Consider the following 20,083-nt stretch of genomic DNA (forward strand, 5'->3'; position numbering starts at 1 on the left):
ACAATGGACCCAGCAGAAATCCAGAGGATCATCAATACCTACTTCCAGAAGCTATACAATAATAAGATGGAAAACACAGAACAAATAGACAGATTTCTAGATGTATATGGATTACCAAAGTTGAATGAAGAAGACCTAAGAATTCTAAACAACCCAATATCAACCAATGAAATTGAAAATGTAATTAAAACCCTATCGATTAAGAAAAGCCCAGGCCTTGATGGCTTCAATGCTGAATTCTACAAGACATTTAGAAAGAAACTACTGCCACTACTGTTTAAACTCTTCAATGGAATCGAAAGGGAAGCAATACTCCCAAATTCATTCCTGGAAGCAAGCATCACCTTGATCCCCAAAGCAGAGAAAGACCCAACCGAAAAAGAGAATTATAGGCCAATCTCACTAATGAACATAGATGCAAAAATCCTTAATAAGATACTGGCAAATAGAATGCAGAAGATCATCAAGTGAGATTTATCCCATTGATTCAGGGATGTTTCAAAATACACAAGTCAATAAATGTAATACACTATATCAATAGAGCCAAGAACAAAAACCATATGATGCAGAAAAAGGATCTTGTTCCTGATTTGACTTTTTTGATTCATATCTTTATCTCTTTTATTTCTTTGTCTTGTCTAATTGCTGTGGCTAATGTTTCAAAAACTATATTGAACAGGAGTGGTGATACTGGACATAGTTGACTTGTTCCTGATTTTAATGTGAAGGATTTCACTTTTTGACCATTTAGTATGATATTGGCTGTTGATTTTTCATAGATGGCTTTTATCAGATTGAGGTTGAGTCTGTCTATTCAAGTTTTTTGTAGGGTTTTGTCAAATGGATGTTGGTTTTGTCAAATCCTTTTTCTGTATCTATTGAAATGATCATATGGTTTGTGTCCTTGGTTCTATTAATATAGTGTATTACATTTATTGACTTGTGTATGTTGAACCATCCCTGAATCCCTGGGATAAATTCCACTTGTTCAGAGTGTTTAATCTTCTTTATTCTGCTTGCCAGTATCTTATTAAGAATTTTTGCATCGATGTTCATTAGTGAGATTGACCAATAGTTCTCTTTTTCCATTGGGTCTTTCACTGTTTTGGGGATCATTTGGGAGAATTGCTTCCCTTTCAATTTCATTGAAGAGTTTAAACAGTAGTGGCAGTAGTTCTTCTTTAAATATCTGGTAGAATTCAGCAATGAAATCATCAGGACCTGAGCTTTTCTTCGTTGGTAAGTTTTTAATTAGGTTTGCAATTTTTTGATTGATATTGGATCATTTAGAATTTTTAGGTCTTCTTAATTCAACTTTGGTAATTCACAGATATCTAGGAATCTGTCCATTTTTCAGTGTTTTCCATCTTGTTGGTGTATGGGTTCTCCAACTAGGTATTGATGATCCTTTGCATTTCTGCTGGGTGTATGCAATGTCAACCTTTTCATTCCTAATTGCAAACATTTGGGCCTTTTCCTTCCTTTTTATATAAGGGTGGCTAAGTGTTTGTCAATTTTGTTTATTCTTTCAAAGTACCAACTCTTGGCTTCATTGGTGTTGTGTATTGCTCTCTCAGTCTTCACTTCATTGATTTCTTCCCTGATCTTTATAATTTCCTCCCTTCTATGGGCCTTGGGATTGTCCTACACTTCTTTATCTACAAATTTGAGAATCAGCATCAGGTTGTATAATTGCACCTGTTTTGTTTTCCTAATGTGAGTATTCACTGCTATGAATTTCCCTCTTGTGACTGCTTTCATTGTGTGCCATAGATTCTGATATGTTTTATTGGCATTGTCATTTAGTTGTAGGAACTATCTGATTTCTTTGTTAATTTCCTCTTTGACACGTTGGTTATTAAGAAGTGTGTTGTGCAGTTTCCATGTGTTATGAAATTCTTGTGGTTTCCTTTGCTATTGATCTTCAATTTCATAACAGTATGGTCTGACAATACGCAGGGGATAAATTTAATTCCTTTGCACTTACTTAAACTTGCTCTATGAGTGAGTACATGGTCTATTTTAGACGATAACACATGTACAGCTGAGAAAAATGTGTATTCTGATTTTGTGTGGAGGAAAACTCTGTAAGCATATTAAGTTCATTTGTTCAAGAGTTTGAGTTCTAGTATTTCATTGTTTATTTTTTGTCAATTTGATTTATCTATTTGTGAGAGTGGGCTATTAAGTCACCCACTACTATTGAATTAGAGTGTATAAGATTTTTCATGTCCTTTACTATTTGTTTTATATAGTCGGGTGCACTAGTGTTTGGTGAATAGTTATTAATGATTGTAATCTGTTTCTTATGGATTGTTCCCTTGACAAGGATGTAGTGCCTTTCTTTGTCTCTCTTAATCAGTGTTGGTTTGAAATACTCTTCATCTGCAAAGAGGTTAGCTATCCCAGCTTCTCAGGGGTGTTCCTGTCACATGAAGTATTGTTTTCCACCCTTTAACTTTGTCTATGAATTTCTTTTTGAATTAAGTGTGTTTCTGGTATGTAACATATTGTTGGGTCTTGCTTCTTGACCCATTCTGTGAGTCCATTTCTTTTGATTGCTGAATTGAGACTATTTACATTGATGGTTATAATTGCTATATATTGACATATCCTTGTCCTGACTTTTTCTCTTTTTTGGATTCTCCCCCTTTGCATTTAATTTCTTGTCATGCCTGATGGATTTATTCTGCAGTTCTTCTTGGTCTTTTGATCCTCATTGTCTTTTCCTAGTATACTGTTTAAAATTTTTTGGAATGCTTCTTTGGTATTCATCACATTCCTAAATTGCTCTTTGTTAGGAAATAATTTTATTTCTCCATTAATTTTGAAAGATTCTTTTACAGGGTACTTGAATCTGGGATGGAGGTTGTTTTACTTAGGGATTGAAATATATAGATCCACAGTCTTCTTTCCTTGAGGGTTTGCATTGGGAAGTCTGCTGTGATTCTGATTGGCTTTCCATTGTATATGATTTGCTTCTTTTCTCTAACTAGTTGTGGAACTTTGTTCTTCTGTTGTGTTTCTGAAATCTTACCAATTACATGCCTATATGAACTTTTTTTAAATCAAAGCTAATTGGAATCCTGTATGCTTCACTTATATCTATGTCAAGTTCTTTTTCTCTCTTTGGAAAGTTTTCTGCCATTAATTCTGTGAACAGTTTTTTATGTCATCTGTACTCTCACCTGTTTCTTCCTTGACTTCAATCACTCTGATGTTGTTCTTCTTTGCATTGTCTAGAAGTTGTTGGATTGATTTCTCATGGCCCCTTACTATTTTTAAGAGTTTTTTCTTTTCCTGCTCACTAATGGCAATCCTACCTTCTATACCTGAAATTCTATAATAGCATTCACTCATTCTGCTCAGTAAACTTTCAGTGGAGTTTTTAATCTCTTAGAATTCTGTTTACATCTGTTTTATGGATTCAATTTGGTTCCTTTGATGGGATTCCATCATATTTCTCAGCTCCTCTATTTTTTTATCTGTGTCCACTCTAGATTTACTAATCATGTCTTGTACTAGGGGCACACTCTCTGCTGTTATCTGAGAAAATTTTTCTGATTCCATTTTTTCCAGGTCCCCTTTTGTTGCCAGTTCAGGGAATCCAGGTGGTTGAGTATCACATTGTTCCTTCTTGTAGCCTTTTGGGGTTCCCTTATCTCATTTGAATGTTGGGTTTTGGAACTGATTTATGTGTCTTCTCATTTCAACAGGTGCAGCCTGCTGTGTCTTTTTTGAAGGGCCCTTTTGCTCACCCAGTGGCCTTGAATTCTTAGCCAGACACTGAGAAGCCTTTACTCTGCTGCTCACCAGTACACCAATTCCTTTGTTCAGAGTGGTGGACTTCTAGATCCCTGAGTTGACCTGTTGTCTGGGCAGGCTTCTGCCCGGGGCCCAAGAACACTTGGGATGGTTTCTAAGTGTGCTTCTTACTGGAGTCCCTATGTAGCTATTATCTGGGTGGGTCTTTGGTTGGGAGCTGTGCAACACAGTTTCTGTTGTCTGCACAGGCTTTGGCTAGGGTCTCCTTGCACTTGTCAATGTTATTGGGGCAAGCTTCTGGGTATTGATTGTGTGACTGTATAGCTTTTCTCCAGGCTGGTCCCTAGCTGAGGCTGATGGTATAGCGAGGCACTTGCTGAAGCCTGGGTGCCATGCAGTTCCTCTCTTGGCAGTCTATTGGCCTGGGGGGGTGTGTCAGAACCTCTGCTGTTGGGGGATGCCAAGCTGGGATCCACTTGTAGCCACAATCATCTAGTCCACACAGCTGCTCCCTGGGATCTGCACTCACCAATGGAATGGTGGGCCTGATGTGGGAGTTTTTTTATACAATGGTGTACTACCCTGCACAAGGATGGATAAGGTTGAGATATATCTACCTAAATGGATGCACCTTGAGACCATACTATTAAGTGAGATAAAATGAACACATATATTTAAATACTGCATTGTTTTTCTGGTGCAAAAATCCAAAATGGTAAATACAGACCAAAATGTATAATGGATATTGGGAAATGGTAAGGAAATGTTCAAATGAGAATCGCAACAAGGGAGGGACAGAAGGAAAAAAGGAAGGAACAAGAAAAGGAAGAGAATAGAAGAAAAATGGAAACAAAGTTTTTGTAAATAAGGAAGAAAAGAGGGGTTGAAGGGACAGCAAGGGAATGGGAATCAAAGAAGAAGGAGGATACATTATGTAATAGTACAAATTCATTAAGATGAATGCTATCATTACATATACCTAAAATAAACCAATATAAAAACGTTAAAATTTTTAAAGCCAATCAAATGTTTTTTACTATATATGAAGAATCAATATTACCCATCTAGCTCTATTATCTAATATTTGCAAGAAGATGTAGTTCAACAAAAAAATCATCAAGTTTTCAGAGAGTATTTCATGAAGAAAGAAAAAATAGGTTAAAATTTCTATCAAGTAGTATATGTAGATTATCATTAATGCTCAGAATAATATTTATGCATAATTTTTCTTCTGTTTGTACTTGTTAGATATCCAAAGTTTAAGAAGAGAATATGACTGCCACATTGTCTTTTTGACAATTTAACATATTTCATTAAAATTAATTGTAATTTATAAAAATTAGTGTTTTAAAAGTCATTTGCATATGTCCAAAGGATAATTGTCTCCATCTTCTGACAAACTATTTAAACAAAAATTCTTTTTTGGCAAAAGAACTACTCTTCAATTAGTTTCTTTCTTTTCTGTCAGATGTTTTCCACAGTACCTTGTGAATCCACACATGATGACTGTAGATATTTAAAGACAAGGTGTGGTTGAAGTTTTGCAATTCATGTTGCTTTCTAGAAGATACGTTTTTAAAGTTGCCACAACCAATATTTGGACATTTGTTCCATCTTGAGATTTTTTTCATTTGTTTGGAGAGAAAAATAAACACAATTGCGGCATGAATTTTTGGTTTTTTAATGCCCTCATCATGCTATGTCTTGAAGTGATAGAAGCATCTGACCGAGAAATTAGAAATACTATTGGAGGAGGATCAAAATGTAATATAATCTACTGGCACCAAACTAAACACTTAGAGGCACAACTAATATTCCTAAACTGACATATTTCATTTATTTGAGGTCTTATTAATTAGTTACAGAAGATGATTCATTAAGACAAAAACAGAAGCTAGAGAATATTCAGGGCTTCATGTTGAAAATTTCTTTCATCCTTCTCATCTAGGCTAAGACCAGGTTACAAAGTTTCAGGAAAGGAAACTAATTAGGAAAAACAAAGCTTTGTGAATCAAATTCAAATTTCATAGGAAATATTTCCTATTAAGAGATTTGCCCTATTAAATCTTCTATATTATAAAATATTTGACTTATCAATTTGCTATGAAATTCACTAAGCTCATTGTGCTTTTCGTCTCTCTTAAATTGTGGATTCCATCCCTACAAGTAATTCTACTCTTCCTCTTGCTTCTTTGCTAATGAAAATGTGATTCTCCCAAACTCCAAACTGTAGTTTGTCTAACCCCATTTGCAGGGCATTTTCAGAATTTTTGTATTTTCTTCCACTATAATTTTTCCATTTCACTATATCTCAGTATTTCTCTTTGGTTTCCCTTCTTCACTTCCCCAGAGTCTCTTCTTAGGCCCATGAAAACAATTGTCATATTTGTGTTTGTAGTAATTGAGCTGTATTTATGTTGAACTTTCTCTCCCCTACTTTAGTTTTCTGAGAAAATGTCTCATTACTGTTATCTAATTTCTGCCTCTCCTATTCTTTGACATACACAAATGTCAAGAGGACTACCTTTTATTTGAATAGAAAAAGGTTTCTGAAAATATGATAAAATAATGCTTTTCTGAAATTAACAAACTGTGGTTGTGTCAGTATGTGACCTTTGGTGGCATGGAGGATGAAAAGTTGAGCTGCAGAGGAGACTTAGATCAATCTACTGAGAGGGTCAGAGGGGCTGTTTCTCCACTATGAGCATCCAAATCCCGCAACTCAAGCACTCTCTGGCTATTATTTAGAATATTAATATTAGAGAAAAAAGCAGGAGAAAAGCAGTTGAGGCCAGGAGCTGACTCAAGGCTAAGCACTTTTTCTTCGGGAAATGGGAAGGACATGTCCAAACATAATATACTTTACAAATCTAAACTTCTTGTTGTTTACCCATTTGACTCTCACATAGCCTGTGTGATTTTACCAAATTTAACAATTCATTCCTCACAAAGCCTGTGTCCTTTTCACCACGCAGTTAAATTATGTCATCTCACCCAAGCTGTGAGTCTTTTGCATATCCATGTAGTTATTGGGGGTGCTTTTGCCTCATATTTTAACTCTTCATTTCCTATAGAGACTATGCCATTTGTCTCTCAGTTTAATCATTCTCTCCTGGGAAGGTTTCCCACATGGGGTTTAAGTGATACTCATTTTTTAAAAGTATTTATGTTAAAGTACAAGTCAACAATAAAATAGAATTATTATAGGAACTCTGAAATCAGAATTGCATATTCCTTAAACAAAACTACACTATATAGGTAAATCAAGAAGCAAAGGTGTTGTAAATCATGGAGGATTCTCTTTGTAATGTTTTGATCCATGGTAGTTAATGTAAATGAAATGGTCTCATTTGTAATGCATTAAAACCAAAGGAGATCTACTCTCTCTTTTGCTTCTTTCCCATCTTCACAAACTTTTGAGAACAAAACAAGAAACTTTTTATGACAAGGAAAGTAATGGTTGTCACACAAGCCAGTAGGAACCCAATCACATCCAGTGAGTGGTACTGGTACCAGGTGAGGTTTTGGGCAAGTGGTCGCAAGTGCTTGGCCCCTTTGTGGCGCATGACAAACTCAATCCAGAAGACTGCTCTCTCCAGGGGCTTCATGGGCTGATCATGGTGAATGGTGGACAACCACATAGCATTCTCCTTATAGCTGAAGGAAAATTAAATAAGTTTATAATTATTTCAAAATGGTAGAATGTGAATTTTTGGAAGTACTAAAAGTGAATGCAAAAAAAAGGTTAAAAGAAATTTTTTTTTATTAGTCATTTTAGAAATCTTAGTAATTTAGAATATTTTAACATATAGGATTTAAAGATGTGAACAAAAAGGCTGAGGAAGCATTGTTATTTCTAATCCAGAGATTAAAATCAGTTCCTTCCCAAAGGTAAAACAAACAAAAACTATCAAAAACATATGGCATATTTATGAGACTTACAACTAGTATTATACAGTAAAAAAACTGTTAATAGACCTGTTATACAAGGTTCAAATCTTATTGCAATATAGAGCAAAAAGAAAACCCTTCTCAAGGTTCATACTACATGTGTGAGTCAAATTATTATGGATTGCAATATTGAGGTGAAAGCAATATTGATATTGTCCATAGTTCAATCATTAAAACTATAAAACAGATGGTGTTCTTTGAGTTTGCTACTCTTATTTGTTGTCTTTTTATAAATATGTCTGTTTTGAGTTCATAGATACATGGAAAGGATCACACCCTTACAACTTTCATGGTTCCTGTTTCATTGTTTCCTTTATATTCTTTGTAATTCCTCTGTGACCATTCTCAATGATTCCTCTCATTCAATTTACAGGCTATTTTAACATTTTGCACTCTGCCTCAAACTTGCACAAATATTTCAAATAAGAACACTGAAAGATGTTATCATGATCCTGAGCCTTGTGTCTAATGATGGCTTCAGCATTCAATAAGTTTGTATTTCATTATTTTCATTTCAGATTCACTGATACTTCCTTGATACTTTATGTGAGAATTTGTCTGAGTAGAACATAGATTGTAAAAAAAAATTTTTTTATACTCACACAGGGTTGTTAAGAACTGTCTCCAGTGCATTTAGCAATTCTGTACTTGATAATGTTATGAATTCCACTTTAACAGCTGCTCCTTTAGCCTTCATGTAAGCAATGTTATCATGTTGTTCCCCAAACAAAGGAATGCCCACCATTGGGATTCCATGGTAGATTGCCTCATAAACACCGTTGGCTCCACCATGAGTGACAAAAGCTCTGGTTTTTGGGTGACCTAAGATTATGTCGATATCAGTATAATAATTAGTTTTAAATTTTAGAAATACAATGAGAAATGTACAATATTGGTCACTACAAATGGAGGTACTTTATGGATAAAGAATTTGCATTTGTATAACTACAGAGACATTGCTTTTGATTTTTTTTTCTTTGTTTTTATTTTTTTGTTTTGTTTTGTTTTTTGAGACAAGGTCTTTCTATGAAGTCTAGGTTGGCTTTGAACTCACTATGTAGTCCATCCTAGACTTGAAGTATTCCTCCTGCCTCAGCCTCCTGAGTGCTGAGATTACAGGTATGCAGCAACACACCTGGTGCAATGCCATTTCTTTTGTATCTCAGATCAGAATGCAAAGGAAAGTGAATGCCATAAAGCAGTTATGCTTTATGACTGTAACAATGAATACATGATTGCTAGGAAAATTTCATCTAATGTGATAAAATAAACAAAATGACATAGCAATAGGATCACGTATTTATTAGAACTTATTCTCTTAAAAGGGTAGGTCATCCACTAATTCTGATAGGAAAGTTGTGTAGGTCAGCAAGATGTGACATTGGGACCATAGAGAATGAATTATTAAGTCAGCATAAAAGTGTGAATATTTTCCCATTAGAAATACACCATCACTGATAATGAATCGAGTGTTATTTTGATTAATATTTGTAAGTTTGGTTTTAGTTTTGATTTTCTAACAACAAATGTTCCCTGGTTTGTTCTATCTTGAGCTGTCATCATTCTTACTGATTTAAGTTTGCAGTATTTGTTCTCCAGTATCTTACCAAGTAGGTCATTCTGAGGGAGCCACTTGTACAACCGAGTGTTGTGTCCTAAGGTATCTGGTTTCTTGCCATCAAATTTCCAAAGAACCTGTTATGTAAAGTCTGCATTACATCATATGTTGAATTTAAGACTTTAGACACAAACAAGGTAAGTGCCTTTTGCTGTGTAGATTTTAAAACTGAGGACAGGAGATTAAATATTAAGAAGTATGAAGATACTGAGACAAATATAACACCAACATATTCTATACTTAGTTTTATATTTAATCAGATTTAATATAATTGTGTTTCACACAGTGACAGAGACAAATAAGATACTATATGCTAAATTAAAATATTTTAGAAATTGCTATCAAAGTATTTAAATAACTAAAAATATTAAATGTTTTAAAAATATAGAAAATATAAAGAAATTTATATTGAGAAGAATAAGTAATTTTTTATGGTTTACATGTTCATTAATATACATGATTACAATAGCAGCTGTCTTCTTCCAATATTAATACTGACCTAATTTTAAAATATATTACTACAGTTTACTTATAATCATTTTTTCTACAAATTAACTTATTAGAATTAGATGCACAAAATATCATTTTTGATAGGTAAATTATGGAATCTACACAATCAGTTTTTGTCAGAAATCATTTAATTGATTTTCGGAAGTACATGTAATTTGTTTTGAGTTAAAATTATTAATCCTTAATTGTAGGAAAAGTTTCAACTGGAATTCTGAACAAGAATCTATAATATTATCACCACTGCTAGGATGATCAATTAAATTTGCAAAATAGAGTTAGTTTGGAGTTCATAAGGTATGTAGCTTTTCAAAAACAATTCATATTTTAAGGTGGTTAAATTTTCTATATCTAGTTCTTTTCTCTTCCAAGATGCAGTACAAAATATTCACAGCAGAGATTAACATGATCTGCCATAGCCTAAGCATTTCATTACCCTGTTAGAAAATAAGGTACTGGGTTTAGAAATGCTGAGTTCTTCTCTTAAACTGGACCATCACTTAAAAATATTTCAGCTCTATTTACTGTAGGAGTGTTGAAAATAACTGCAGGTCCCCAGCTAAAAGTTGGCATAGGAGATTACAAAACTGCTGTATTGACAGTAAATAAAATCTACTATAGTACACAACTATTCAAAGATTGAAGATGAATTAAATACTTTAGAAAATTAATCCCTATTTTGTGTTTTAGAGTAGGTGTCTGAACATCTTCCCAAGAAGGCTTTTTTCTCTTTGACTCTTATTTCCCTTTTGCTTTCTTGACTGGGAGGACATTAAACTGATGGGATTAAAACAGAGTCCTTCTGAAACATACTTTGCAGTGCACAGGTTCCACTGTGAGGAAAGAAGACAACTCCATTCCATGTTTTACACCTTTCTGGTTTAGATATGGATTGTGCCAATTCTAGCTACACTTCCTTATTTTTTTTTGTTTAAATTCTTTTACTGGTACATTTTAGGTATACAATATGTTTACATTTATCATTGGATGCTTGTACCTGTATATGATGTATCTTGGTTCTTATTTTTTCCCCATTACCTGTGTGCCCTTCACCCCTCTACCCTTTCCATTTACATAGACTTTGTTTTCATTTTTTTTCTCATAATTTTCCTTTCCATTCTTTCCTTTCCCCATCTCCTCCCACAACCCCTACTCCTTTGGACCTTTTCCTATTTCATAGTATCAATTAATATTTATTAATCTTTTTAATCCTTATTTACACTCTCAGTTTCTCACACTAGAGAAACTATTCAGTATTTACACATGTGTGTCCTATTTATTTCACTTAGGAGTATGGCCTCGGTATGCATCCATTTAGCCATAACTGACTCTAGTTTCTCATTCTTTATGGCTGTGTAGTACTCCATTTTATAAAACAAAACACATCTTCCTTATCCAGTTTCCAGTTGAAGGGCATTTGGGTTGTTTCCAAGCTTTAGCTATTACAAACTGTGCTGTTATAAACATGGGTGCACATATATCTCTGTGCTATGCTTCTTTTATTTCTTTTGGGAAAATTACCAGCAGCAGAATAGCTGAGTCAAATGGGACTTCCAGTCCCAGGTATTTTAGGTATCTCCACATTGATTTTCATAGTGGATTCACCATTCTGCACTCCCACCAAAAATGGAGGAGTGTTCCTTTCTCTCCACACCCCCACCAGCATTTGTTATTGGTTGATTACTTACAGCAGCCACTCTTTCTGGGGTGAGGTGGAATCTCAGTGTTGTTTTCATCTGCAACTCTCGAATGACCAGTGATGTTGAATATTTCTTCATATGTTTATCTGCTGCTCTTATTTCTTTGTTTGAGAAATGTCTGTTCATTTCAGATGCCCATTTTAGTATTGGGTCTTTGAATTTGGGTGGTCTGATTTTTTCAGTTCTTTAAATGTTCTAGATAGTAGCCCTTTGTCTGAGTTACAGCTGCTAAAATTTTTTTCCCACATTGTATGTTGTCTGTTAACTCTGTTGGTAGTTTATCTTGCTCTTCCCCATTTTTTCATTAACATGGGTGAGTGGATACCTGGATCTTGAATTGGATCCAGTTGACTTTTTCCTGTCTGAATATCCCCCTAAAATGCATATTAAAGTCTATTCCAAAATGGGGATAAATTAAAAAGTGAAACTAACGTGGAAATCCTAACCTGAGTGATTCATTCTAAACCCCTTTAAATACTTGCTTAATGTTATTGTGATAGTGCATTTTTAAATAAAATTTAACTCTTTCTGTAACATTGCTTAAGTATACAGTGACTTCCTAACGCTGTAGGAAAAGAAAGAAGTTTTTTGAAAGCAGATATTTGCAGGATTTAATGACTTCTTTAGTGGATATTTGCCATTGAGACACTTTGCCCACCTTTTGTGGAATCTGTGCAAGGGCTGAGGCAATCACATTGGCCCTTTCTTTTGTCATGTTACTGACCATGGACCCCAAAGAAAGCACCACGACACCATGTTCTCCAGAGCTCTGCACAAATTCTTCCATTTCCTGAAAAGCATTTACTCTATCAGAAAAATAAAACAACAGCACAGAAAACACTGTTGAAAATACCGTATTTACAAAAATGAAAATATTAAAATCAAGAATTAACAGCAATTATTAGAATGGTCAGATAAAATACACATAGGACAAAGTGATATCTTCAGAATTTCAGGTCAAGCCATAAAATTAGTATTGTTAATGTTTTTGTCTAGTCAATGTTCCAAACAATTATTTCTTATAAAACCAAAATTTTATATTTAATTTATATTATATGATAATCTTTAGAAAATTGTGATTACCATTTATGTTTCTAGTTTACCCAAGAAAAAGAGAGTGAATTTATTCATTTACTTTTCCTTATTGTACTCATCTCACACCCTTGTTATGGCTGATTAATTGTTATTAAGTATCTTTGGTGAGACAATTATAGTGGTGATATATATAATATATTATATATAAAAATCTTACTTCCTATTATGGCTAATTTAGTGTTTTCAAGTTTTCTTAAGTAAAACAATTGAGATTTGTATTAGACACATATTTCATTATTTAATCATTCCCTAAAAGTGGAGGTTTAAGTTACTTCTCAGGGGTTTTTTGTACATAATTACTAGTTAGATAGTTTTGTGCATCTTGATTGATTTTCTTCACATATATTGAAAGGAACATCTTATACCTAAGGGTATAACGTTTGTTAAAATGATGCAAGTTTCTAAAATTCTATTTTTTGCAACTTAATAAGAGCTATAATTATTAATTTTGCCATTTTTAGAGTTATTTCTTTGTCCTTTTCTTCTATATCCTGGTCCTTCTAACACTGTTGCTTTTTAATCAAAAATCCAAGTATATAGATATATTGCTTAGTAATGCACTAATAATGTCTCAAATATTTGAGTTCTGGAGTTATTGTGCAGTCTAAATAATTGCATCTGTAAAAGGATATTGTAGGGGCAGGGATTTATCTCAGTGGTACCACACCTGCCTCACAAGCACAAGGTCCAGAGTTCAAAACCCCATTCCAAAAATAAAAGAAAAGATATTGCATTTTAGTCACATATTCATATTTCAGTTTTCTATTGTTGCAAATAAGAAGGTAAAGAAAAAAGACTTCTTAAATGATCACATATACTGAAACAATACAAAATGCCTCATTTCTATATAGTCCTTAGAAGTATGATGTCAATTTAAAATGTATGATTGTGTTTGTTCTTAATGAATCTCACTGTATATACTGCCAGAATAATTTCATGATTCACGTCAAATCAATTGTCAGAAAAATCACAGGGATTATGAAGTGTTTAATACATAAGCGGTGCACCTTTACTCTGCACTTGTTTTGCTAGGTCACGTTGATGCCAAGAGCATGTCACCTGAGGGATCTTTACTGAGGTATGCTACAGGCTTGGCAAAGGGCATTAAATACTTGTTTTAAGAAAGTAATCCTTTCCTTTGTACACTGAGAAGTAAAAATCTAGGACTTGAAGTGAGGAATGGTTTCAATGCTATCAGAAAGGCAAGAAGATGTTAGGGTTGGTAACAAGTATTGCTGGGGCCTCACAGGTATACTATTGACCAATACTTTTTTTTGTAAGCTAGAAGACTAACAAAGAACTTCAGTTCTTCTGATAAAATTCACTCATTTGATCTTGTTCATCTTATTGCCTGAAATTATGCATTTATTTTCAAAGAAATCAGTAGGATCTTTTCAGTATGAATTTACATGAGATTATCATCTTAAGTTATTGGATTTTCAGTTCATTATTTTATCAAATATTAAATAATAATAGGATAGCAGTGACATCAATAGATGACTCTTAATTCTGAAACACTTACTAAATGCTACAAATACTTTCTTTTAACTATTTTACATTTTATCCCCGTAACAGTCAATTTGACCTTCTACTGTGATTATCTGAGTAGATTTTCAACCTGTATGCATACCTTAGTCTGCATTTAATCATGTGTTGCCTGAACACTTACAGCTACCCTCTAAATGCCTCCCATTTCTACCATTCTGCATCTCTGCAATCTAATTCGCTAATGGCATCTTCAATTTTTTTTTGTTTAAAAAAGGGAAATCAGATCATCTGTTTCCTTAGCTCAATTTTTTTTGGTGTAAAAAATTATTTTATTAGATATTTTTGACTGCCATCTGTTTCTAAATTAGCTATCTAACAAAATTAGCATCCACATAAAATAAGCTTGCAGTTCTTGGGAATTGTTCTTACTCTGCTAACTGCTGTCTGTTTTGTGTTTTTCTCTACCCCTCATCCCTTACCTATTCTGGCACCCTGTTCATTTATTATCATCATTGCTATTAATTTTTCTGGCATGGTTTTTATAATCCCATTTGAAAGTTTTCTTAGTAATACAATTCTTTCCTTTAAAAATATGTTTCACACAGCTTTTATTGCTTAAATATACTCTATCTTTCAAAATATCATGCAAGATTTATGGGAGAAGAGGACACTGTGTCTATGCTGTTTCTAGGATTACTTTACACTTACTGGCCATGTACACTAGTCACTTTGTAGACTTTAAATGAGCAAATGAATAGTATTGAGGAATAATGAATAACCATAATTAATGGACTCTATTCTGAGGACCTCATAAGTATCTCATATTTTTCTGTAATGGTAGTGAAATGCAGATACTTCTGCTGGAATAGATATATAAAAAGTGTTCTTTTTATTAAACAGGGTCTTTCTCTACAGTCAAGGCTGTCTTTATTTGCTATATTGCCCAGGTTTGGTTCAACAGGTCGTTCTTCTGCCTCAGCCTCTGGTGTTCTGGGATTATAGGCATGTGCTACCATTCCCAAAAGAAATATGGCTTTTCAATTGGCAAGATACTTGTCTGTTTCCCACATATTTCTCACTGTGAGTCAAGACTCTCAATGAATAATCCAGAGCATTCCTACAGAAATTTAAAAATAAAGCTAAATACAGGACTATATTTACCTTAGGTAGAGGTTTGGGAGGTTTGCAGTGGAGTCCTCCAACAAAATCAAAATTTGGTAAGGTGGGGTGAGGGAATTCCAAATCCCAATAGCTTCGAATGAGCCACATTTCTGCCTTTCCCATTGCCTCATATAATGTAGTGGGTTTTCCTGAACGGCGGAAGAAAAAAAAATACAAAACTGGGCAATTACATAACTGTTGAGTGAATATAGAATACATTTTAAAAGATGTAGGAATAAAGTACAAATTGACTGTTCATTGACCAAATTATATTTACATATTAACAATAAAATTTTTATGTTGTATGCATGTCTCAATTGTGTCTTTCTGAAATAATGAGATAAGACTATGTCTCTAATATTACTTCAGTATACTCACATTAACAAGCAGTCATCAAAAATTATTCTACAATTATATATTCCTGTTTATATATTCCTGTATATATTCCTGTTTCTCTAAATCTATCAACATAACAGATGCAAATGTAAACAAATGTTCCAGCTTCAGGTTCAAGTAATCCTAGTAAAATATTGGAACAAGTTTTTCAGAAATTCCTTCATGTCTAGCATTTACCAGGCTAGTCCCTGATCCAAGTAGAGTGTGAGGTCTATAAGACTATGGCTCAACTTTTTTAATGCCCTTGCTTTTGGTTTATATTAGCAGCTTAATATTATGTACTTATCATTTGCAAGCATTATGAATCATCTCTGGGAAAATCTGTAGACATTACAGAAACTGAGTTTGGGCTCATTCTTCTGTCAAATGGAAAAATGTAATGAAAAAATCACATAGATGTCCATATTTCTACAGATTTTAAAACTTTAAAAGGGATGATTGGTAAGGACTTATCTGAGAATGTTGAATCATTGGAATATGCAAGTTATACTTTTTGAGTCTGGGATAAAACACTGTATATTTCACAAAAGTAAAGGTATATTTTAGATAGAAAACAAAAAGTAATTATTTCAGGTAAGGAAATTGATCTACTCATGAGAAAACAGTTCCCTCAATGCTACTAGATAGTTTTGCTTGAAAAATGGGTAACTCTTCAATCTAATTGTCTTCATTCATAAAGATATTAGGGAGGTGCCTAATTAATTTAATTGTAAAAAAAAGAAGAAGGTATAATTGATAAGAAATTCCAAAATTAATGCCTGAATGGTTCACTGTAGAATTGTGTGACCTCCTGGAATGGTCTATAGGAGTTACACCCAAATGGCTGCAATATGACCACATAATGTAAATATTTCTTTTATATCTGCCAATTGACAAATAATTTTACTTTTTTCCTTCATCATGTACATATAAAATACAAAGTTCTCTTATTTTATGTTCATCCAAGTTCACTTGAAAATGCACAAGATAGTAACGACCTCACTCTACTAATTAAAAGCATGACTTACCTAAAACTTCACTGTAAAACTCATCCCACTTTTTCTCATTAAACGGATCAGACCAAAAGTCAAAATAAAGCATACATATCATGTTTTTTACCCTTTCCATGAAAGTCATTTGACCACCTAGTCCTGACATTACAACAGGTACATAAGAAGGAGGAAGTATAAGGCCTCCTCCATTTTTTTCTATTTTGTAGCCTGGAGAGAACCGGAGAGTGTACACCAAAGGTATTTTTAGTAGCTCAGCCACCAGTTCACCACAGAGACCAATGGCATCTGCAAGAAGGACATCAAATCTTGATTCTTGGAGTTTATTCATAAGTATCTTGTTTGAGACTGCTTCTTTACAGAAATTTTGCCAAGTTTCAGAAAATTCTTTGAAAATGTTTTCTACTTCTGAAAAATATGTAATACATGAATCTTTGGAGCCAATATTAATCAACCGAGTGATTCCATGAATGAAAAAATTTTCCCATTGATCTCTATTCGCAGATGTAGTAAATGTTTCAAATTTAATTCCAGATGATGAATTAACATCAACAAAAATGTAACTTGAAGGTCTCAGAACTGTCACTTCATGTCTCCTATGGATAAGTTCCTCTAGTATATTCTTTATATTCATCCAGTGGCTGTATTCCATCGGCCATACCAGCACCTTTCCACAACTTCCAGAGTTGAAATAACAACTCATTTGTAGTAGCAGCAGAGATGAGATCCATTTCACGGACATCTTGATAAAATGTAGTATTGCTCTCAAATTGTGCTATCTTCTATCATTACTCATGTTTATATTTAGGGAGAATTTAACCAAAAGTTAAAGGATAACTTATCCTGATCAAAGTACACATATGTAATGGATAAAGTATGAACACTGGTAGCAGAAAGAAAAGGCAAATATAAATGATGACAGGTTTATTTGAGACCAGTTAATTTCTCTGTTATGGTTTAGTGATCTTGACTAGCTTGGGGTCAATAAGCAACAAGCATCAGTCACCTGTATTATGTAAGTGATATTCTTCAAGAGCAGTGGTAAATACAAGGTGACTGTCCCTGAAATCTTGTGACTTGGATCTAGAAATACAGTAATTACACTGGTCATAGGCAATTCTTGGATATCATTATTCAAGAAAAGTTTTGTAAAAAACTTGATCATGTATAATTTACATATGTACATTTCACTAATTTAAACTTTGTTATTCAGTGTTTAAAAACATTTTTACAGAGATGTGTAACATTCTAATTCTCAATTCTCAGTAGTATATCCTGTACCCTTTCCCAAGATATCAGCTAGATGTCTGAGTATACTTTAGTGAACAGGAAAAGGGAACATTACCAGAACCACTGCAGTGACTCCTAGTCTCCTGAATGCCATTAAGCCACAATGTGAATTATTTTATTAGACAGAAAAGATTGAAAAAAAAATGAGACTTAGAGAAGAAACTGAGCTTTGGGGCCAATCAGTGGTATTCTGGAAATCAAAGATGACTGCCCTGATCTTGCCAAACCTTTACTCAGTACATCAGGAGAAACAAATACAACAGATGACTCAGGGAAAAGAAAGTTCAGTACATCAGGGGAGTATCAAATATAAAAGGTCACTCAGGGAGCAGAAGTGGTGGCAGCAATGGTGAAAATACTAAAACAATGAGTAACTATGCAGAGGAAGATTTTGTTCCTTCCAGAATGTCTTCAGATGGTGTAATCCTGTCCTGGAGAAAAACAGCATCACAGGGCCATTGACATTTTAGGTGTGACTGGAGTTGAAGATGGAGTTATGTCTTGACATGCTGTAGCTGACCTGTAGGCAGGAAAACTAGGGACTAATAGTTATTTAATTCTGAAATGATTTTTTCTCCAAAATTATGTAGAATTTCTCCCCACAGTAGACTGCTTAGACTCCTTCCTCCTAAAACAAAGGACCAAAGCAAAGTAAATAAACAGTGATTTCCCTAAAATATGTGAGACAGAGTGCTAAGGTAAAGTGAAGATGTGCCAAGATTTTGAAAAAGAGATATTGACAATGATCTACAGAAAGAGAACTAAGAACACACCTGCTTTGTCCTGTTTTTTGAGAACATCTGGGAACCAAGAGGCACTTGTCTTGTTAGGAAGAATATCAGCAGGAAGTCCCTGGCAGTTCCATTCAGACCACAGGCAACTGAGGCATTTGCTGCTGAAAAAGCTTGAGACCTTGAGGCTAGTTTGGCAATGTGCCAGGTTACCATATGTGGTGTTGACCCAGGAAAAGAATCTTTCTACTGTTGCACACTTTACTACCAAAACTCCTACTATACAGGTGACTCTACCCACGTGAGTGATTTTTAAGTAACTGGCTAGTTTTCCCAGTATCTCTGCTCACCCAACTCTAAAACCTAATTAACTGTTGCTGCTCACATTCACACAGCTTTGGAAAATAGCTGGAAACTCCACCCTGAGCATCTCAACCTCTGGAATATCCCCCATGAAAATAATGAGTACTCTGTCCATGTCCCTGCTGTCCTTGTTTCATGTCAATGTATTCCATTTACCCATCCTTGACTCTGCAAAAAGCTGGGCAATCTACTCTGAGGAATTTTCTCACAGAATCCTTTGGGAGTAGATACAGAGCACCATCCACTGTGCAGTGGCCTTGCCCCACGGATAGGATACAACTCCATCACCTGTGATGGTTATATGCAGAGATGAATGTTCTATCACCCTGGCCTTCCAGAAAGACATGTGGCATTTCCTCTACACATCTATTCCCCTTACTCTGTACATTCATAAGTTCCACAGATATTCCCACCAAATTGCCCATATATATACACATGGCTCTAGGTCTTGACAGGAACTCTTACTTTTGAGGGCAGACACTCCATTTCTTTGTGTACTTTTAAAATTTTGCCTAATACATCCCTTTTTGTGTCTTACTGACAATTCTATTTTGAGTGATGGAAATTACTGAATGTGCAACATGTCCTGTGGGTGAGGTGAGTCAAGAAACCCCATCTCTACTTCATGGACTTCTGTTTGGTGACAGTTTTCTCAAATCTAATGCTTAAATACATCTAAATAAAAAGTAAAGTATATTGAGTACAGAAGAGGAAGCTTCCAGGTCGACATGAAACTGCAGGTATCACAGAGGAGGAGGATTTGGGGTGGATATGACACCACTCCAAGCACAGAGGAGGAGGCTTCTTGCCCAACTTACCACCACTCCCAGCATAGAGGAGGTGAGCCTCATGACCCCCAGAAGCAACCACCCACATCAAAGTGAGAAAACATGTAAGGAGGACTCAAAACCAGAATTCCAGATCATTACAGCAAACTCAAAAGGGAAACAAGATGGAATACTCTGATTCTTAACCACCTGGACTCCCTGAACTGGCAACAAAAGAGGATCAACAAAAAATGAAATCAGA

At 34.5% G+C, this 20,083-nt stretch overlaps 1 protein-coding gene across 1 annotated transcript; it reads right to left on the reverse strand.

Moving 5' to 3' along the window:
• Positions 1-5,430: 5,430 nt before the first annotated feature.
• Positions 5,431-17,462, reverse strand: LOC101712271 (UDP-glucuronosyltransferase 2B17-like). The gene is made up of 6 exons (XM_087188560.1): positions 16,689-17,462; positions 15,286-15,434; positions 12,200-12,331; positions 9,324-9,411; positions 8,319-8,538; positions 5,431-7,422 (listed from the first exon to the last, which is right to left on the reverse strand). The coding sequence occupies exons 1-6, from the start codon at positions 17,410-17,412 to the stop codon at positions 7,143-7,145; spliced, it is 1,593 nt and encodes a 530-aa protein (XP_087044686.1). The 5' UTR covers positions 17,413-17,462; the 3' UTR covers positions 5,431-7,142.
• Between the last annotated feature and the right edge of the window lie 2,621 nt (positions 17,463-20,083).

This window comes from Heterocephalus glaber, unplaced genomic scaffold (genome assembly GCF_053883595.1).
Source record: "Heterocephalus glaber isolate CG9 unplaced genomic scaffold, H.glaber_assembly_v1.0 deba00000281, whole genome shotgun sequence".
NCBI lineage: Eukaryota > Metazoa > Chordata > Mammalia > Rodentia > Bathyergidae > Heterocephalus > Heterocephalus glaber.

What these genes read in the sequence shown, in the direction of transcription:
- LOC101712271 (XM_087188560.1), bottom strand. Translation starts at nt 17,412, where the DNA reads ATGTCCGTGAAATGGATCTCATCTCTGCTGCTACTACAAATGAGTTGT. An exon ending in TTGCACAGATTCCACAAAAG is followed by an intron (nt 9,412 to 12,199) that starts GTGGGCAAAGTG and finishes TTTACATAACAG; the next exon opens with GTTCTTTGGAAATTTGATGG. An exon ending in ACAGTTCTTAACAACCCTGT is followed by an intron (nt 7,423 to 8,318) that starts GTGAGTATAAAA and finishes ATTTTCCTTCAG; the next exon opens with CTATAAGGAGAATGCTATGT.